General features: G+C 31.3%; 1 protein-coding gene across 3 annotated transcripts in view; it reads right to left on the reverse strand.

Moving 5' to 3' along the window:
- LOC118182422 (histone deacetylase 8-like) overlaps nt 1–23,763 on the reverse strand; it is a 183,367-nt gene that overhangs the window by 18,637 nt on the left and 140,967 nt on the right. For all 3 annotated transcript variants that reach the window (XM_085811523.1, XM_085811524.1, XM_085811522.1), the window contains 3 exons: nt 22,720–22,828; nt 19,668–19,840; nt 3,134–3,228 (listed from right to left, as the gene is read on the reverse strand). In XM_085811523.1, coding sequence (XP_085667649.1) covers nt 3,134–3,228; nt 19,668–19,840; nt 22,720–22,828 — 377 coding nt within the window. The remainder of the gene's footprint in view (nt 1–3,133; nt 3,229–19,667; nt 19,841–22,719; nt 22,829–23,763) is intronic.

The following is a 23,763-nucleotide window of genomic DNA, read 5'->3' on the forward strand; positions in this document are numbered from 1 at the left end:
AAGTTATAAAAGAAGTTTTGAAGTCTAAGCCATATGAAGATTATTGTTTGCGGAATGACGTGCTTTACAAAATGGTGAATGGAATTGAAGCACTAGTAGTACCTGAGATTATGCAAATTGAAGTAATTAAAGACGCACATGAACGAGATCATTTTGCTGCCAAACATACTGAAGAACGTGTGAGACAACATTTTTATATCCCTAAATTGAAAGAGAAAATTGAAAAATGTATCGCAAATTGTATTACCTGTATACTGGCCAACCGGAAATCTGGAAAGAAGGAAGGATTATTACACCCTTTACCTAAAGAAGATATTCCTCTAAACACTTACCACATAGACCATTTAGGACCTTTAGAAAGTTCTAACAAGAATTATAAATACATTTTTGCGGTTATTGATTCGTTTACAAAATTTGTTTGGTTATATCCAACTAAAACCAATTCTAGTAAAGAAGTAATAGCTAAACTTGAAATTCAAAAATCATTATTTGAAAACCCCTGCAATATAGTAGCTGACAGAGGTACTGCATTTACTTCTCAAGAATTTGCTGATTATTGTACTAAGGAAAATATTCATCTATCCTTAATCACAACAGGATTACCAAGAGCCAATGGACAAGTACAGCAGTTGAATTCCACTATCATGTCAGTCATTTCTAAGCTGGCTATAGATGACCCTACGAAATGATACAAACACGTAAATGATGTCCAGCAAATAATTAATTTGACTTTTCAGAGGAGTATCAATTCGACACCTTTCGAGCTTTTGTTTGGTACGAAGATAAAGACGAATAAAGACAGGAAGATTAAAGAACTAATAGAAGCTAAAATCCAGAAGGACTTTATCGAGTCTAGAGAAAATCTACGTAAAGAGGCGAAAGAGCAGATTCGGAAGATCCAGGAAGAGAATCAAAAGACTTACAATCAAAGTCAAAAACTCCCTCGTAAATACAAGATCAATGATATGGTAGCTATTAAACGCACTCAACTATGGCCAGGTATAAAGCTAAAATCCAAGTTTTTAGGTCCATGCAAAATCACCAAGGTGAAACCTAATGACACATACAATGTGGAGAAGGTTGGTTTTACCGAAGGACCTTTCAAGACTAGTAACTGTGCTGAATACCTGAAACCATGGACAGACGATCTTTAATAATGAAATACCAATTTTGATGATTCCTGATTTAGACGTTTTTCCCGACTAGACAAGTTTCTCCCGATTTGACTAATGGACTATTGTTTTAAAGATGTAAACTAATTTAAGAAGACTAAAAATGATGTCTAAGGATGAAATGCATGAAGGAAGATGGCTTAAAGATGATTTTGAGAAGACGCATTCGAATGACGGATCTTAAAGATATCTAAGACGCATTCAGAAGACGTATCCAGACGGTATCTAAGAAGACGTAAATATGAAGATGAATTGTTCCAGACAACATCAAAGGAAGACATGTTTGTAAAATACATGTATTCAGATAGACTGTTGAAGATGAACGAACACTTAAAGAGCATTTAAGAAGAGCTAATGCCTTTATTTCCGAGGATATTAAGATGATAAGGGAAGATGGCTGAAATAAACCATTTAAGATGACTTTTTCCTCAATAGTAACTAAAAAATATTTTTTTTTTTTTTTTTAAATTTTATTTTTTAGATCCCTAGATGTAAATGGTGGTGCTACGAGAATGCAAGGCCGCATTCCATCAAGATGGACGGGCAGTTGTGGGATGGCATCATTCATTATAATCGGATGACGTGACAAGCTGCGAGAATAAATCTTTTACTTTTCCGATGATAGAAATCAGACGATTCCGCCATTAAGACAATGACACGACTGAAAGATGTTTACATTTAAAAGACAGTCGACTCTCTTCATCTGTATATATCATCTTATGTAAATTCATCTTTCTACACATGTAATCATTTTGTAGTCTGTAGCAACTATTTATGTTTCATTAAATATTCGAGTTATTCATAAGTCGAATTAGTCATTTCAAGCCCCTAGACAACCACATCGGAAGTAAGTTTACAAACATCATATTCCTAGACAGTAAGTACCGATTCTACAGTATTGAGATAATGTGTGTAAAAACTAACTACATATGGAGCACTATGTTAAAATAACTGGAAAAACTGACAGCAGAAGTGATACAGAGAAAAGCGATTTGATTAAACCAAATCTAGAAAAGCACTGCAAATTCTAAAAAAAAAAAAAAAAAAAATTCTTTAATTGAAAGATGCTGATCAATCATCAGCAGTTTGCTGTTGAATAATATGAAACAAATACAGATAAAGCAGTTGTTTGCAACAGATAAAATTTCATTAAGAACATAATTATAAAAATATTTTTATAAAAATTAAAAAATTGCATAAATAATTTAATTTTAGCATTAATTTTTAATTATTATTTTAGAATAATTAATGGAGTACTTCTTAGTTATTATGTTACTTAAAAAAAAAGTTTATGGTTTGTGATGCACCAATCACCATTTTTAGCCGTTTAAACCTCCGAGCGGAGCAGGATTTTAGATCCGTCATGAAGACTGGTATTTAAAAGCATTTATTAGTTGAGTTTGTAAATTATTTATTTTAGTCTGTATTTTTATAAATGTACATTCATCAAGATGATATTTACATTATTAAAGTAAGAAAGCAAAATATCTTAAATTATAAGCTAATATATGCCAAGTAGCAAAACTTCTGATGACCGGATAAAGCCGGTCATAATGCTCAGAGGGTTAATAAACTCAAATACATTTGGAACAGAAGTGATTTTAATAAGCGGCAGATAATGTATATGTCTACCAGTGACTGCAAAATTAAAGGCCTGACCTTTACGGAATTCATGTATATATATTGATTACTTCTGTAAACATTCCATTTATCAGTAATATTAAGAAATTAATACATTATAATTTTAAATACAGAGATATGGATGAATACAAAACAAAATGTAGCACAGGAAGAAATCAAGAGAAGAAGCTTATTTGTTCTTTCATAATAAATAAGTAGCCCTAAAAATTGATAAATATCATAATAAAAACAATGTTCTTTATATTCAATGCACAACAATTATTACTGAAACTATTTTGAAACATATGCATTTCAAAAGTTAAAAAATGCATGTACTATACCTTGTGATCTGGTATATCAGAATCCACAATTTTGTCCAGTAATAATGACAAAAGATATGTCCAACATCTTGCAGTGTTTACAGTATTATAACCACCTGAAAAAATGCATATATGCATCTGTAATAGAAGTCTAATTATTCAGTAAGTTTTGAAATATAATACACCCTGCATAAAAAAAATTGGCACACTAAAAATCATTTCATATTTAAAAAAATTAATATGCAAATATCTCCTAGCCAGATATGAAAATGATACAAAATGCATAAACAACGAATGTGCACAGCAGGATTAAAATGCATCCCAAAATACCTACACGGGGAATTTGCTAAGCTGTTCACCAATTTAGGTCTCTTGTGTAGTAGTCTCACACACCATCTGATAAACCATACAACTAACTCAGTGAATACTGCAAAGGCTGTATCACCACTTTTAAGGAAGTGGCTTGATTACACTGTAACATTTGATATGATGTTTGGAATGATAAAACAGTCACTGCTGCACTTACTAGGCCAACAAGGCATGAATAACTTTTATGAAGGCAGTGGCAGACTTAAGAACCTTTTTAGGAAGATGATGTGACAGTGAGAACTACTACAAATATACTGACAACGTCTTCTCTCATTTAGAACTATCTACCTACATCTCTTGGATATGCCCTACCATAAAGTAGCATTTCAAAAAGCCTCGTAGAAACATAGACAACAATGCTTACTCTAATAGCATGGCCCTAACATTTATAATGTTTCTGAAATGTATTGTATTGAGTCATGAATTACACTTTGTCTCAGCTGTCCAAACAACTGATGTGTACAGAAGATCTGGTTAATGCTGCTCACTGTATGTCACCACAGTGCAGTATATGTCCACTGTATCTGGTATTACATTCTGAGAAACCAAAACTAGTTCTTACAGCATTTGCCCATCTTCAGTGACCTTTTACAGCACCATAACAACCTATTAATATGTCAACCAAATTCATAACTTTTATGCACCTGTTGCAAGCCATATTTTTTAAGACAATGTTTATCTACAGTCAAAAGTCGTTAATCCGGACTCGTCGGCGATTACGGATTATAGATCATCAGTTTAAATCTGGTAAGATGGCATGCAGAAATTATAAAATTAAAAATATGAAACTGTAATTTATGAAATAAAGAACAATTATGATCTAAAGGGTATCAAAATTAAAAAAAAAAAAAAAAAAAAAAAACTTAATATTTATTTGTTTACTTTATTAAACATTTCTTTCAATGTAAGTTGTTTAAGTTGCTTCGTTTTTTACGTGATAATACATTCTCTTTAATTCTATAAACAGACATAATTTCTTCTTCAGTTACAAAGTTCCGCTGTTCAAGTCCTGTAATTGCTGTGTCGAGAATACCGACTAATTTGTCAATCGAAATTTTTTCATTTTCGATAACCTCTGTCACTTTCTTCGCTATCGGAAGTGAATTATAATGACGAGGAATTTGATTTAAATCATATCAAAGACGGAGTACATCGAGATGAAATACTACATTTAGTAAGGAATTATAAGCCAAATAAAATAAAAACATCTGCCCTGAAGATAAGGATAGTGCTGACAGATGAACTTCCAATTCATTGTGCTGCAGCGTTAAAGATAAACAAACGTTAAATTTTAGATAAACAAAGTATATGCCTTTATCCATTTTTTGCAGCAATTCCACTTTTTGTTTAATGAACTTTGAAACATACTTTCGATTTGTAGATCCTTTACATATTAATAAATATATATCAGAAATTCTATTTGACATAATCGAAAGTTCAAGCTTACTTTGCTCTAACAGTCTGCAAAAAATAATAAGCCGGATCCAATTCAAAGATTAAGGAACAGCGCAATCTGCAACATTAACTGAAATAGATAATTAGATAATTTTAGCTTAGCTTATACCGTCTGTCATACATTAAATGCACATGCATAAACGTATTATGCATATGCGCATGCATAAAGGTATTACGCACACGCGTAAACGCCTATGCGCATACGTGACTGCATTATACGTTGAGCCTTATGCGTTAGTTTTGAGGTCCGGATTATAGATCATTCCGGATTATGGGTGTCCAGATTAACAACTTTTGACTGTATTAAGGATTAATGAAAAGCAATAAATCACTTTAATATGCAGATATAATTTTAAGGTTGAGCAGTAAGTAACAAATAATTAAATTACGTAGTTAGATACTCTTAGTTATTATAAATTTACGTGGTCACTATAAAAGTTTATTTTTTTTTAATGTTTCTTAAAAAGGCACCATTAAAATCACAATCTAATGACATTTCACAGTTTAAAATACAGTAATTTATGACATTGATTCTTAAACAATATTAGGATAATTACACATTAAAATCCACAAAATATTTATGTTTTGTAACAGCAACACACAAACAATAAAATATTTATGAATCTTTATAATTTGAAGCCTTTTCAGACATTTTAGCTAATTTATATCAATTTCCTCCTCTTTAAGTACATTTTCTAACAATTAGAAATTGGTTTCAATATGCAAAACAATGTTCCCACTATTTTCTGCATGCTTTATCTCCCAACTTGTCAATATCATCCACAACCCCTGACAGACACGAAGCCATTTATCACTATGTCTGAAAGTAACTTACAAAGTCAGGATAAAGGTTTAAATAAACCTCTTATTTTAAAAAAAAATAAACCTCTTATTTAAAAAATAAACCTCTTATTTAAAAAAAAAAAACACCTTAGAACATAAAGTCAGGATCTTATGGTAACAAAATAAACTACAGCTTGTGATGTAGTTAAACAGAAACAGTTAAATTCAGACTAAAACGTGGACTAGCAGACAATTTAATTTCAAGTTAAGCTAGCTGATCAATTCTATCGTCATAACAAATTCAAATGCAACAATAATGCAAAAATGAATAATTGCAAATTATCAGAGCTGGTAGGTACTAATGCAGTGTGCAAGCCAAAGCCAGAAACATGTTCTGTTTTACAATCCAAAAACCTCAGTTTAGAAACTATCTACTAATTGATTTTGCAGTCTGGTGAGGAAAAGGAAAAGGGAAGTTATAAAGACTGAAATTATGAACAATTGGTTAATTTATATAATAACTGTACATATCTTTGAAGAATAATTTTCTTTCTCTTTGTGTATTCAGTTTCTTTCTTCAATACATTTCTTCTTCATTTTAGAATTTTTGGATTTAATTAAATATTTCTGTTATTCTAAAAACTTAATTCACTGAAAAAGCTGATAATTTCTTTAGTAATATGAACATTCAGAATAAATATGAAATGATAACATGGTAATGCCCAGTTATGAAGCCAGTGTGACCAAATTTTTAGAATTTAATGACCCACCGAGCAAAAAATCTAGAAACAGCAAATCTTTTAGAATTTAGGACAGGCACTGGGAGCAAAATATAGAAAGGCACTAGGTAGCAGAACTTAGTATCCACAGAGTTTGCATCAGGTGGGAAAATGCCTAGCATATACTCTGTGTATCTTCAGTTGAGACATATAAGATGAATCTTTTAAATTATCAGTTTTCAATTTCTTTATAAATAGAAAAATTCCTTTCTATAAATGTCTGTCATTGTGATAAGATTACAAGCATTTTTGATATTTTCCACGCATTTGTCTAGCGAAAAGCAGAGAAAATAGAGGAAAGAAAAACATGTTAAAAAAAGACTTCCAGTGTCAGAAGTAAAACATGCAAATATTCTTTTTCCATTGTTCTTCCAAAAATTCTCCAAAAAGTAAGAAATTCACCACAAACTTTCTGTAAAACACACCCATTATGTGTTAATACCATGAAGACGTTTTTCATTTTATCCCATTTTTCTGGAATATTCTAGAATCATAAATCTTGCCTTCAAGTTCTTCTAAACATTCCAAGTTGCAATGCCTGAAATCCTAAAGAAAAATTAACCCTACCAATCCTGGAACAATGAAATGCGAGAAATATTTTGAGGGAGGAGGAGGAGAATAATGTGTAAAATCATTTTATACAGTAAAATGGTGCATATTCTGGGACAACAGCATACGAAAAACTCTAACCATGAAAAAATTAAAAAGTAGACATTTTTAATTAATTACATAGTTATTTTGCTTTTGCTCATAAATTGTGCTTTATTACTTTGTTTATTTTTCAGATTCAAAATATTGTATAATAAGTCGCCAAAGTGGAAAGTAATATCACTTTATAATATTGCAGCGAAAAATAAAAATTTTTCATTTTAATGTTATTTCTTAAATATATTTTCAATATGTTATCATTATTTTAATGATTTTCAATGTTAAAATGTTTTAAAAAAAATCGTCGAAAAATTCCCAGATCTCCGACAAAAATTTTTTTACAGAAACTGATCTTAAAATCACCAAAATGTTTACATGTCGCCAAATTTAAACCCATTCAATAAAAGAATTCACATCACCAAAAGTGAAAAGTTGTTGAAGAGCTCTTCATTAGAAAAAATAAGCTGATCACTATCAAAAAAAAAAAAAAAAAAAGTGAAACATAAGCATTTTGAAATAAATTCAAAATGCTTATGTTTCACTTTTTGCCCAGAATCTTGAGTATCCCAACATTTCTATTAGAAACAGGAACAAATTATAACCCATACACCCATTTAACCTCCAAAATGCTAATTCACACTCAAAATGGCAGTTGTAAAAACAGGCATAAATTTCAAATGATTTAAAATTAAGAGCCTTCTGCTGATTTTGGCTGAAATTAAAGACTTTTTAAGGACCAAAATTTGATTTAAAAAAAAAAAACCCTCTAAGGACTCTTAAGGACCGTACGAACCCTGTATCACCAGAATTATGTGATATCCTTTTGACCTATCAAATAGGTTGGAGCTGTTAGACAAAATAACAATAAGGATTTACTTTTCGCACTGAAAAACAGATTAAAAATCTAACGAAGTTGTCATTAGAAAAATCTTCACTCTGAAATGAAAGGACAAAAAAGAAGTGACAATGTTATCATCATTTCATGATTGTGAAACTGTTGAGGGACAAAAGATAAAAAAATTGAAGACAAAACCAAAGGACGCAACCAAAAAACAAAACCAAAGAAAACCAAACCAAAGGACGCAACTGACTACAATAAAACAATGGGAGGTACAAGCCTTGTATATATCACTACCTTTCTAGTTATCAAGTAGCCAGAAATGGAGAGAAGAAATATTACAAAAAAATATTCTTTCATGCTTTAGACCAAGCTGTTTTAAACGCTTTTCAAATTTATAAAAAAAGAAGGCAGAAAAAAATCACATTTAAAATTTAGATTGAATATAGTCAATAAAATAAATGATAAATATCAGACTTTTACCATTTTGCCATTTTTTGGAATTTAGACCACCTACAGAGTAAAAAGAAAACCCTTCCAGGTGATGTAAAATGTGTTCATCTAAGAAGAATACAAATGGAAAACAAATTAGGAGAGAAACAAGGTATTATTGTAAAGACTGCAATGTAGGGCTCTGTATACCACGTTTTAAACTTTATCACACCCAAAAAAAATATAAAATTTTAAAAAAATATTACAGTAATTATCGATGTTGAATAAAAGCATCATGATTTTCAGATAATAAATTCCATTATTTAAAGTGTACATAACGTTTCTCTCTCCAAAAATTACACATATTTCTTAAATGCCTGCACTGAAACTTTTCTGTTTAGCTTTGATGTGCGAGGAAAGCCTAATATAACATAAGTTTATGAAATTCTTCAAAAGTTATGCATATTCACGAGTCAATGCCAAATCATGTCCAAATAATTTTTTTAAAGTGTGAAAATTCTTTTAATACAGTGTACATATATTTATGTCTATAATGAATTAGATCTTACTGTTTCATGAAGTAAAATGCTTTTCGATATATTCACAGTATTCTGAGGTTAAAAAGGAGCTTAAATCTCATGTAATCCTTTATAATTTTTCGTAGACACAGTCAAAAGTCGTTAATCCGGACTTGTCGGGACTTCGGCGATTCCGGATTATAGATCATCAGTTTAAATCTGGTAAGATGGCATGCAGAAATTATAAAATTAAAAATATGAAACTGTAATTTATGAAATAAAGAACAATTATGATTTAAGGGCTATCAAAATTTACAAAAATAAAAAAAGCTCAATATTTACTTTTTTATTAAACATTTCTTTCAATGTAAGATGTTTAAATTGCTTCGTTTTATGTAATAATACATTCTCTGTAATTCTATAAACAGACATAATTTCTTCTTCAGTTACAAAGTTCCGCTGTTTAAGTTCTATAATTGCTGTGTCGAGAATACCGACTAATTTGTCAATTGAAATTTTTTTGTTTTCAATAACCTCTGTCACTTTCTTCACTATCGGAAGCGAATTATAATGACGAGGAATTTGATTTAAATCATATCAAAGACGGAGTACATCGAGATGAAATACTACATTTAGTAAGGAATTAAAAGCCAAATAAAATAAAAACATCTGCCGTGAAGATAAGGATAGTGCTGACAGATCACCTTCCAATTCATTGCGCGCCGCGTGAAATCTTACTGAATTTACACTCATGATCTAAAAACTGAAATCACTTAAGTCCAGACAATTCTGGATGTTGAACTTTGTACAGTACTATATTAACTGCAAATCACTCCTAGTTAACATTAGACGCCACTACAAAAGGCCTCAAGGACTGTCCAGATGAAGTTTTTCGTAATTTTTCCTATACATGCCATAAATATTGCTTAGCTTCCCTTAGTCCCAAAAAGTCCTCCAAAAAGATATCCATCTCTTAAATAGCCCTAGTGTATACATAACATAAGGAAGGTCTGTGGAATTGCAATAATAAAATAATTCATTCCATTCATATAATCTGCATGAAGTTCTTTCTTGGGTAATTTCTCCAAATTAGAATAAGCTCAATTATTCCAATGCTTTTAATTTATTTACTAACAGAGGATTTTTAGCCAAAAGACGTTAGCCCAGAAGGGGTATTTATTTTGTTTTGGCATTTTGTGTTGAGTCACTGAAAACGGCATATCACTTTTCAAATTGTTGCCACCAAATATTATCGCTCTACGTTATATTTAAAGAAATTGAACAATGAAGAATCTGCATAAATGTATGTATGTTTCTCACATTGTGATAAAATAACAGCACCTAGAACCATCAAATTTTGAATAACGTAATCATCCATCAAATATGAGCATTTAGAATCCCCAATTTGGAATCTGGAATTTGTTTTATTATCAATTTCATATTTTAGAACACTTTAACAAATACCGTATTTGACGGCATATAAGATGCAGTGGTATATAAGATGCACCCTTATTTAGAAGACCACACACAAGGGAAAAAAGTTTCAATAGTCCGCGCGCACAATAACTTAAAATGTGGTTTCTTTTAGTTCTCACGTTTTGTAAAAGTCAAATAAACAATCATTGAATGCAATTACCAAACATATTTTTATTAAGGAAAATTAACAAACGGCAAGCTACTTTGAACATGATATGTAAATTTCAATAATGAATAAATGAACGAATGGCAAGCAATCAAACATAATACAAAATAAAGCAGAAACAACAAAAAACACAGATTCAAGGAAAATGTTGCCTATCATGAAATTAGACTTTAATCACTTTCAAACCCATAAAAATCCTTTTCACTATCATCGTCATCGAAAACAAGAATATTGTCATCACTACTGTTTCCGTCATTGCTAGTATCACCTTCTTCGAATAATGCGTCATCTTCTGTTCCGTCAAGAGCATTACTGATTCTGCACTTCTTAAAGGACTTAACAATTACTTCAGCCTTTACGTCCTCCCAAGATCTTTTTACCCACTCGCACACTTGTAAAATAGAGGGCCGCTTCATTCTACCTGAGGGTGTGAGGGCGTGATGTGGTTCTCCTATCCACTTGTTCCATCGTTCTCGCACTTTTTCCTTAAATGGGTTAATCACCGATACATCTAAAGGCTGCAACTGGTTAGTCAGTCCACCAGGAATGACAGCTATCTGAGTTTTTAATTCTCTCGCTTTATTCTTTATGGTTTCAGTTCTCTGGGCGCTAAACTGATCCAAAACCAAAAAAGAGGGTTTTCTTAAGAGTCCACCAGGTAGCCTAACCCATATGTTCTGTAACCACAGTTTCATTCCAGCTTCGTCCATCCAGCCTTTTGGATGAACATGAACAATACACCCATTCAAAGTTTTTCTTTCGGATGAGTTTTTCTTTTGAATATGAAAAACGGCGGTAGTTTTATGCCATCAGCACAACATGTTAGAACTACCATTTATTGGGTTTTTTCATGACCTGTGGTTTTTATGGTTATTCATTTAGACCCTTTAATACTCACAGTCTTGTTGAATAGTACATCAAATGTGAGGGGAATTTCATCCATATTTCCTATTTGACCGAGCTCAAAAGAAGTTTTCTTGCGTGCATTTATAACAAACCTATGAAATGCTAGTATTTTTCTTCATAATCTACTGGCATTTTCTGTGCAATAGTTGTTTTTGTGCGCATTGATAAGCCTTGCCTTTTCATGAACCTGTAGCACCAGCCCTCAGACCCTGAAAAGTTCTGATTCCCATGTTTTTCTGCAAATCCTTTGGCGTCATTGATTATCATTTTGGTTGAAACACTTATCCCAGTTTTCCTCTTATGTATCACCCTCATTTTTATGGCATTTTCAAGTTCAGGCCAAGATGGAGCTGGGCATCGAAGGTTATGTTTTTGTTTTTTAGCAGTATTCAGTTGATCTTCCTGCAGTAGCCAAGTACGTATCATTTTTTCGGTAGGTGGTGGGACCAAAATGCCTTGCTGCTGTTTTGTTTCCATGCGCTTTGGAGTAGTTCAACACTCCTAGCTTATACTGACTTGTATAGCTTAATCTCTTGTTTCTTGTAGTCATATTTTCCAGGGTATTTTTTAAACAAATAGTTTTAAGCACCGATACCGACATATTTATACAGAGTAGCACCAATACCGACACGTGTGTTGTTTAAGTCAAAGAAAGTCTATGTAAAGAAGGAAAGGCTCCATAGACGTAACGTGACCATCGAACCTGTTCGAACTTCGACATCAGCTTCGAGCTTTGGCGCTTTTTGGTGACAGATATTTCACGCATGCGCAAAATAATTATGGCAGATGTAGAAAAAGTTATGTGTGTCTAGACCTTTATCCGGGCTAAAAATAGCATTCAGTATTGAAAGTTAACTTGTGTCCTTCCCGTATAAGACGAAGTTAATTTTTCTGAGACCAAATTTAGGAAAAAAAGTGTGTCTTATATGCCGTTAAATACGGTATTTGATTTATAAACTCAACGATTTCAAAGTGAGCAATGGCAATGTTGTACGGGGGGGGGAGACATCTTTATCTCCAGTGCGCGAGACTGTGTATTGGAAATTCTAAAGATATGCTCATTTAAAAATTATTTTGCGATATTGCTGTTGAATTGAATTTTATGGTTTAAATGCAAAGAACAAGATATTTAATAAATAAAGGCAACACACAAAACCTTAAAAAAAGCAACTTTGGGTGTAATGTAAAATCTGAAAGCTTTCAGATTTAAATATATATATATTATTATTATTTAATTAGCTAATGGCATGAAATGAACAGCTCAGGAGATGAATGTATCATATTGTGGCATTTCATACAAATAATGACAACAAAATTTCAAAAACATTATTGATAAATGGCATTTTCAAATTATTTCATCCCTATTCTGATTACATTATTTACTTTTACATTTTTTTTCTCACTTTTACATTACAACAAATCATAAATATGTATTCATTTCCATCTAATTCATCCTATTTATGTAGCCTTTCAATCAATGTTTTTGTTTCCACACAATACATTTTTAATTACTTTTGAAATTTTTGTATTACTGCTATTTTTAAATGTTTTCAGAAATACACTTACACCAATGGTAAATTTCTTACCTTAAGGAATTAATTTTATACAAATAATCAAACAGAATTTTATGATATATTAAATATGAATAATCATACATTTGACATGATTATTTATGATAAAAAATTTGGAAAATTGCTTTATAATTTATTTGCTCGAACTCAGAGTATAAGTCTAAATATGGTATTTATACTTTACATACTACAACAGGTTTAATTTATCGAATTAAGTTATTAAATAGCACAGAAAACTCATGACGTACAATACTTTGTTGATTCAAAAGACTTAAATTAAAAAGCAAAAGCTTAACAGCAGCTAAGCAAAGCTTTGGATTTTTAGTCAAGATATTTAAAAATTTAATTCATTTAAATCTGTTTCAGGCTTTCTTCATTTGATGCCAGTTTTTTTCGTAATTAAAACAATATTGACTGGAATTTTTAAAACTGAATAAGATTCTAACTGAAGTAATTATGACACTAATCAAAAATGTAAAAGTGAGCTTTAAATCTTTTTCTCTTTTAATTCTTACACACTAGCAGAAATTCTTAGCCTCTTAAATTTTAATTACTCAGCACAAAGTTAAAATGAAATTTAAATGCAAATTTATTAATAAATACTACAAATTATCCAAATCATTAAAGACACTAATCTGAGAAATTTATAGGAGCAAAATATATTTTCAGGACAATATGCAGTAAAAAAAAAAATCGGTTGCAGTTGTGTTTAAGATTTCAACATAACTAAATAACAGAATAGGTATTGGTATCCCCTACTATGCACACTTAGCTTATGCCACTTTTCTATTGTGAAAGACTTAGACTTATATTAGTGCCTTTTTCCAATACTGAATTTTCAAGATAAATAGTAAATGTATGATTCAATCTTTTCTTTCTTTCTGCCCCCTTTTTTTGGTTTACTTCCTTTTTGTGGATGTATATTATGCAGTGATTGCAGAAAAGTATTATTAACTATAAATGAGTAGGGGACCCTCACATGATGTTTTCATTGTGTACAAATAATTACATAATAGTAAAAAAAAAGGGCAATTTATGTAATCAAAGTATATTGCAGTATTTCAAGTCTTTCATATCATTAAGAGCACAACATAAACTATAATTTTAAATGCTACAGCAGACAGAGCATAGAAACTGTAGACAACTGACCAAATACAGGCTAAATCAAAACTTAGCCTGTATTTGGTCCTATGAAATTCCACCTATGAAACTGGGACATTTCCTAGGTGCCTGATAAATGTGGGCATTATAGATGCACTATTCAAAATGTAATAAATGCATTCAGTAAAAATGTACATACATGTACAGATAATAAAGCAAGTTTTGAATGTACTCCTCACAAATGTTCAATATGCCCTTCTTTTATTATAAGGCATACATCAATTCTGAAATACAAATTCCTGCTACACTTTGCGCAGCATGTCTGTATCAATGCTGATGACAGCAACTACGATATGGGCTTTCAAATCAGCTATAGTCATTGTACCTGCAGGCAAATACATCAGATCTTTTAATAACTCCCATAGGAAAAATCTGCATGGGGGTGAGATATGGGGATTGTGGAGGTCAGGGCAAGAGTGGACTGTCTGCAATAGATTTGGGACCAATCCACTATTCTGCTATCATGTTATTGAGGTGGCTCTGCACTTCAGTCATAAAATGTGGTGGTGCACCATACTGCTGCAGAATAAAGCTAGACATATCCTCTTATTGCTGTGGCAGAAGCCATAATTTGGGCATGCGAGGTACACTCCTCCTGTCACAGTGGTTTCAGGAAAAAAAGTGGGGACCATAGATAGTTTCATGCACAAAACACATTAACATAAGAGGAATCACACTGGTATTCCACTGGTGCATGTGGATGTTCAGTACCCCAAATTTTGAAGTTATGCTTATTTACTAATCCAGAAATGTGAAAAGTTGATTCATTTCTAAATACTAACTTTTTAAAAAATTTGTTTTCTCCATGTGCATCAGAAGTGTCTAATAAAAAGATAATCAATGTGGCAGATCTTCGGGTTTCAGATGCTGCATCAACTGCAAACGATACAGTTTTCATTTGCAAATGCCTCCTAAGAGCCCTCTGCACAGTTTTCTGGGCTACTCCCAGTTTTTATCCAGCTTGATATGTTGATTTTTGAGGGCTTCTCACATACCTAGCTTCAATACACTCCACTATGTGTTCTCCTACTGAAGGACGACCTGTTGACTTTCCTTTACAAATTCAAATTCAAATTCTTTTGAAATTTTACACACCAACAACGGATTGCCTTATTATACGGTGCTGTCTGCCTGTATTTTGTTTGGAACTGGCACTGCACAGGTGACAAGAGACTTGCTAACATGAAAATCAAGCACACAAAATGCTTTTTGCTGTTGCATAACCATTTTACAAAGACATTGTTTTTCTGCCCATTTTGCCTTCGCAGAAATTATTACATTTTGCATAGCACACTTATGAAATTGGAGCATTCATTTTGACTTATCCTATATGTACAAATAAAGATAACCACCTTACCTTTCTCTTTCTTATACTCTAATACCTGTAATTCCTATTATCAAATCATAGACAACTGAGCTAGTTCACAACCATCATTGCCAACACTTCAAAACATTTCAATAAACTAACCATCTTTCAGATACAGTAGAAGTCCAGAAATCCACAAAGGTTGGGACCAGAGATTATTTGTATTTTAGGATTTCCAGACAGAAAAGGTAAATTATAATATTCAGACTCAAAGTGCAAAATAAATAAGATGTATTAGATACATTTAATTAAATTATTAATACATTATTGCAATAATTTATTATATGTGTTAAATTATTATTACATATATAAATTGATTATATTATTCATTGTATTATATTCAGCATCCAGGTTTGTCAATTTCGTCTCATGCAAAGATTTTCGGTTTCAGATTCCAGTGTTAGAATCACTGTTGCTGTAAAATTTCAACAGCTTTTCTTTATTTTTCCATATATCGTACACAATGGTGTCGCAATTCCATATGATTCTGCTATAAACCGAGGAGTGGAACCTGCCTCCATCTTTTGCAGAATTTCCCCTTTTTGCATTACCATCAATGCAACGTGTTTAAGTTTTTCAACGTTGCAAGCAGTAAAATCATGAGTGCATTTCTTATCTCTCATTGTATTAAAAAGGGCTGAAATTTAAAATACTGTTAATTTATCCACAAAATATCCAGATAAAAAAAATGGCAGCACTAAGTAATCTCATGAAATAACAAAGCTCACAAAGTGAATCGTGAACTTGAAAGAAGAGTTGAGTGAATTGTCTGTTTTTTAACCTCGATGCAGATTAGATGGGAAAAAACTTTTATCATGATGTCAATAATTTGGTATTTGCGTTATGACACATTATTATTCGGCAACTATGACATCATTATTCGGTAAGTATTCTTTCTTCGATATTTCATACTCAATGTTGCGGATTCCGGAACCTATAAACTGAATGTTTATATTTTAAGAGGCAGCGCGGATTTCAGGTCGGCATAATTTCGGTATTTGACTGTACTCACAAACACTCCATATATTAATTTTTATTTACATGAACTGTGTATTTATTACAACACCCTTGCTTTTTTAGCATCATCATAGATTCTGAGTATTATGAAATATTATTTTTAAACCTGGGAAAACTCACAACATTTTCCAATACTTGTCAGTTTTACAAGCAACCAACTGCCATACAAACAAAAACAGAAAAAAGAGAAAGAGGGAAAAAAAAATATAAAAAAATAACAGAGAGAGAACTTGCTTTTATTTATTTTCAAAAATGTAAATTCCTACTTTAAAAGAAGTTGTAATTTATTTTTCAGATGGCCATACATTGGCAATAGTACCTGTCACTAGCAAGAATGTAATTTTTGAAGCAGTAAAGTGATTGCCAAAGCATAAGCCCCTCTTCACAATTTTTAACATTGCATCTCCATACTTCCACAGTGTTTTATAACTTCATTTGATGCCCATTTTCACAAATTTGGGAGAAGGGTAAAAGACGAAAGAAATAACTTCATTTTCACTTGATGGTAAATTGAAAATTATCATCATTTTGAATCTGGAAAAATTATTTCTTAAAAATGAGAAGGAAAAAAAAATTTTTTTTCCAAAATTCTTATTAATTGGTTTTGCTATATCAAACACCATCAAAGTTAGCAATTAATTGATGTTCACCAAGAAACAAATTAATACAGGGTTGCCACTCAAACAGGAGAATGAAATTCCCCGACTTTTCCAGGTTTTCCAGGTATGTTTCGAGAAAATTCCAGTCTATCCGCGTATTGTACGTTGGCTGTGCTAAGAGGTAAATTAATTATAGTATTACTTGTACTGTTTAGCAAATTCACTTAATTATTCAATAAATCCCAGAGGACATCTATTCTTAATTATTCTTGGTACACTTTGTTTGATAATTTTGTTTACTTTTCCGCTTAAAAAACTTAATAAAATTTAAGATATATACATTGGATAACAACTGTACGTTTTATTTAATTATTACTCATGATCATCCCCAATTCAACACGAGGCTAATCCGGTTCTTATAAATCACAACGCAATGCTAAAAGTTAGGTTAGATTTTAGGTAAATTTAATTTGTGTGAGGTGTATCCTTAAAAGGCACCTTAACACTTGAAAACACAAATATAATTATAATAGGAGTTGTTTTCTCCACTGAAGATTGAGATTAGAATCTGCCCAATCTGGAATAAAATAAGGCTTTTTTTTTGCAGATATTCTGCAGCTAAACGAAAGAAAGAAATCTATTTAATGATATTTTTTTACTAAATTGAGGTATTTTATATTTATTTCGCAGCATACATAAGGGAAGAATATGTGCATTAAATTTTGTGATGTCATCATACTGCTAGAATTAATTTCAGGATTATGCCAGAGAAAATTTCCTGAAATTTTGAAATATTATTTACTCATGATAAATAAATTTAGAGGGAAGAAGCAACATTAAATGATATGAATAACATAAAAGTAAAGATAATTACTTAAAAATTTAATTAGAATAATCAACGATATTTTAGCGAATATAGTTATATTACATGGTTATCCTAGATGATTGATTACTATTTTTTTATTTTACTGCAAAATTACAAGGTATTTATTAAAAAGAAAAGAAAAGGAAAAAAAAAAAAAAAGATTTTGCGGTAAAATCCTAGTATACGATACGGCCTTCACATGATTTTGAAAATTGTCGCCAAGAACAAAATGACCCGTTTACTGCTCATCATCATGTCGCCAAATCCCACTGTACCATACATGAAGATTATTTTTACCAAAGAACGTCTATGTAAAAAGGGGAGAGAAAATTTGCCAAGGGATTTGACGATGGAACGGCCAGAATTTCCCTCTCCGTGATGTGTACAGGAAATTGAGAAACACGTGTTAAGAAGAAACGTTCTTTGACAAAAAAGAAAACTACGAAAATCCGTTTTTAAATTATTGCGAAAAATCCAAGAAGAAACGTTTTATCAAAGAACGTTTTTTCTTGGATTTTTCGCAATAATTTTAAAAACGGATTTTCGTAGATTCCCCCCCCTCAAAATAACTAATCCATGAATTAATCTACTTGCGCCTAAAAATATTTTCTTTTCCTTTAGAGTTTAAAGACATTTTAAACGCTATTCATTTTATGAACTCTTGATAACGTGACCTTTGAACTTCAACACTGGTTTCGAGCTTTGGCGACAGATACATATATCGCGCATGCACAGCTGTTTCCCGCTATGATGGAACCAAGCCACGTCTGTTGCAGAGAGGTTTTCCTTCTTTATAATACATATTTTTTTAATTCTAACCTTCATGGTACCATATACTAGGATTAAACCCATTTTGTTTTATACGAGAACAGGTACTTTCTTTAGTTCATGCACTGCACATGCAATTCTCGAGATTACTGGAAACCAAAAGTTGCGGGAAACTTGCTTGCCTTTCTAAAAAGACAATCAAATTGGAGCTGCAAAAATTGGCTCTATGCCAGCTGCCCAAATGACTCTCACGTGATACACAATTCGCCAAAAAAGTGATCTCTTCCGACGGGTGCAAAACTCGCCTTTTTTGGCGGGATCGTTGTATGAAATTCCCTGACTTTTCCAGATTTTCACTAAAACACTTAAATTCCCGGACTTTTCCCTGAATTTTTTGGTCAATTTCTGAATTCCCTGACTTTTCCGGTTTTCCAGGTAGCGTGGCAACCTTGATTAATAATAACTGGCTTTTTGTACTATGCCATTTCAATTAATGAAATGCTAATTTTCCTGGTATACAGCAATTAACCCAGTTTGATGGTGTTTAATATCAAACAATAAAGCCAAAAAAATGCTCTACTTAAAATATTGCGGAAAATTCATAACTCCACACAATGTTTACAAAACATCTCTGCTCGGATGATAGCTATTATACAAATGGACAGTAAGTCAAATATATTTCTTTGACTTCTTGGTGACGGATTTCTAAAACATAAAAATCTCTCAACAAGTCAATTTCTCTTTCACAAAATGATCGCTTTATAAACAATAAATATGATGATTAAAAAACAAGTATGATTAAAGATATTTTGCATTCAAAGTTACGTCACTACAATACCTCCACCAAGAGCTAACAGTGGCAGATTCCATGATTTTAAAAGTTTCAGACATTCTCCAGGTGCTTTAAGTGTTAAATTAAAAGCAGCAAATGGATCACCAGCAAGAACATCTGCTCCACACTGACAGACTACTACATCTGGTTGGAATTTTTTGCAGGTTTTAGATAATAACCTAATTAGAGAAAATATACATGACATGCAAACTGAATATAGTAAAAATGGATATACATTTTATTACGAATTAACAAGAAAAGTGTACCATCGTACACACACAAAAATAAATAAATAAAAGTTTATGATACATAATAAAAGTTTATGATAAATAAATGTTTATGATATATAACTCTATTTTACATACATATCTCCTTTATAACATTATATATATATAAACCTTGAAACCACATATATCTACAGTTCTTAAAACCAGATGAATGTATTTTCCCCAAGAGATACATATACAAAGTTGTACTCACTCAACTTTTATGTCAAGTCACGTATCACTATTTTCTTTTTGAATAATTTTCAATTTTAAAATGAGCACTTTGTGACATAAACCCCATTGCAGAATCAATAATAATATAAAATTAATTATATACTGGAAATATGAAAGTATTCACAAGGTAATGCATTATGTCAACAAAACATGCAGCCTATGAAATCCCCAAAACATATTTATGTGGCAACCCAGGCAAAGAATGTCTATGTAAAGAAGGAAAGGTTCTTTAGATATAATGTAAACTAGTTTGCTATTTTGTCACTAGAAAGTGGAGGGGGAAATTAGGCAAGGGATTTGATGACAGAAACTTGGCGTCGAAAATTTCCCCCTCCGCGATGTGCACAAGAAATTGAGGAACACATGTAAAGAAGAAAACTTCTTTGGCCAAACATTTCTCCATTGACTTTTCACAATAATTTAAACTCAGATTTTCGTACTTTTTTTTTTTTCTCTAAATAACCAATCCATTAATTAATTTACTTGCATGAAAAAATATTTTCTTTTCCTTTAAAGAAATTTAAAGCAATATTCGTTTCATGAACTCTTGATAAATGTGACCTTCGAACTCCGACGCCAGCTTTGAGCTTTGACGACAGATATTTCACACATGTGCAGCTGTTTATCTCTATGCTGGGATGAAGCCACTCCTGTTGTGAAGAAGTTTTCCTTTTTAACATTATACATTCTTTGACCCAGGGTACACAACAGAAAAGAGCTGATTTTAAAGTGAAATTTGATAGTCATTCTTCTGATTAGTATTGTTTTTGTTGCATTTGAGTACTTTTTTTTTCTTGCAAGGCACTGTAATGGAACAGTGGAGTTTGCCAACTGATGAAAAAGAAAGCATTGCATTTCTTCAGAAATATGGCATTTTGTCCAACTTGGTGTAGACAATAGAGAATGTAAAAATTTGCATTCCATGAAGCTGTAGTTTGTAAATGATCGAATTTTATTGTTCAAAATTTGTATATCAGTGCCAAGCTTGTGGAATTCTCTGATATTTTTTTATAACAAAAACAGATCTCTGTATACATGAGAAGAACGATAGACAGAATGTGCAATACCAAGTATACATAATGCTAAATTTCTGCAGTTCTCTGATGTGTTTCTAAGCTAAATATACAGCTATGTACATGAGAAGCATGAAAAAAAAAATGTTATGGACATTTCTTGCAATTTTAATTTTGTTAACTGGTTACTATTTTGCCAGCATTTTTTAAAATATATAATAATAAAATATATAAATTTGTGTCATTTGCACAGCTTGGCCATCAAAGACAGTCATCAACGATTGATGACTTTTCAGGAAGGGTGTGTTGACACTTATAAAGTACCAACATTCCTATCAAGTGATATTTTACACATTAAAACCTGGATTCCTCTCTAGGAAGCTTGATTTTTAAATACTGGAGGTGGGAAAATTTTGTGATGTCCAGTTTTTTTTATACAGTATATGGTAAAAATTCTAATACTTAAATGCTACACCTTAACAAATTAAAATGTTCTGCACATTTGCAGAGATACAATTAATATTTTCAGGGGGCTAGATATAAATTTAGTAACAAATGCTATTTCATTAAAATTGGAACAATTTATCATTACAACCAATCAACAATTTTTGTTTTGCAGCTACTTCCTAAATTTGATATAAAAATCTGAATTTTAGTTAGTAACAGACAATGAAAAATTATGTATGTCAGTATATTTTTTATTGAATATCTTCATTAATTTTGTTTGTAAATGTAAGAAGCTTTTCCTTTTTGGACTGGTTTAAATATATTTTTTACTTACAAAACTTATTTTATGAAATACTGTAATTGGAAGTGCACATTCAGGATTAATCATTTGAAAGTAAGCCTGAAGTCATCTTTTTCAATACCTCATACAAGAAAGAAATTCTGAGAATTGTGAAGAAAAATGCAGATTTTTTAAGCAAAAGTAATATATCACAGGATGCTTAGAACATAATATATTACAATATGATTATATGAATTTTCACACTGTGTAGTATCAGACATTCAATAATTTAAATAAAAATTAAGCAACTGTGATTATGTGAACAGAAATGAACTTTCTTAATATGGTTGTACAACTGTTGTTTTACGTCCAAAATGTGATCTGATGCAAGCTTAAAACTGCTAAAATCTGAGATTTCGCAAAACATATCATCACATATTATATTTATGTTTTATAAAATCCTTATTGATATAAAGGTTTCACGAGCTACCTTATTTTTGAATGGAAAAAACATAAGAGATTCATATTCAAGCAATAAAAATGCTTTTGATTAAAAAAAAAGTCATTTGCTAAATTATTGCTATTAAAAATGCATCCCTATTTTAATAACTATTAAGTTTCTGATAATTTTATAACAATTTCTTATTGAAGGACTTCCCAAGTTATTCAATATTTTGAAGTCAAAATAGATTTTAAAATTAATGAGATGTTATATAAATATTTCCTCATAATATGAATAAATTCAAGAAAGGCAAAACAGAAAAAAAGAATTAGGAGGGGAGAAAGAAAGAAAAGCATAGTAAAAAGTAATAACTTACGGAATAATTAGTTCTAGGTACTGTGAATCTTGAATACCATCAAACAAAGGAACATTAATAGTATAGTATTTCCCTTTCCCATAACCAATATCTTTAAGAAGACCTGTACCTAAAATTACAAATAACACATGCTGTAGAATAATAATAGTATATATATCTTTAAATACAATTTTACTGTATTGTTCAAGAAGTTTGTACTTTATTCATAACATTTTATCACTATATTCTTATCTCTTGTAAATAAAGTAACTATATTAAAGGATGGATAAAAAGTTCTTGTATTAGTTAGTGTTAGAAGTCAAAGAAAAAAACAGGAAGTTAACTGTAAAGTTACAGAACAATGCATAAAGTCCCTCCCACTTATAACATGTTATGCTCATTATCAGCTATTTGCTTCCAACATGAAGGACTAAAAACATAGCATAAGATACATGAAGAAAATGTAATGTTAATATAAATAAAGATGTAGCATACATAATGGTTTATAAGTAGTTTGCTAAATATTAGCATGAAAACATTAACTTGGAAGATGAAGAGCATCTGTTCAAGGCCTGTGTTCCTAGTATTCCTAAAGAAGCTCAGATCTGTGTGCAGCTGATATCAGTCTTTGTAAAACAACATCGTATTTAGCAGATGTATTCAAGTTTATCAAAATTTACCATGAATACTTTATGTAAGCTAGGCCATAGCAATTAGTACAACTAATGGGCCACATATAATCTGACCACAGGAATTTTGTTCGGTTAAATTTTTATCTGCAACATGTCTTGATGCAAGAAATATAAACTTATGGGGCCTAAAATAGAGTCATAACAAGCACTGATAATATGCTGCTTGAGCAAATGGCATGAAATATCTGAAGAACTAGAAAACCCGTTTAGGTTATTTTGAATTTTTGCATAGAAAACCCGGTTAGGTTATTTTGAATTTTTGCATAGAAAACCCGGTTAGGTTATTTTGAATATGGTAAAGCACTAAATGGCCAGCTGCCTAAGGGAAGGGACACCTCCATGGAGTACTTTTAATGAAAAACTAGCTCGTATT

Source organism: Stegodyphus dumicola, chromosome 2 (assembly GCF_044657685.1).
Source record: "Stegodyphus dumicola isolate Sdum_Otavi_A_Nest chromosome 2, ASM4465768v1".
NCBI classification, from domain to species: domain Eukaryota; kingdom Metazoa; phylum Arthropoda; class Arachnida; order Araneae; family Eresidae; genus Stegodyphus; species Stegodyphus dumicola.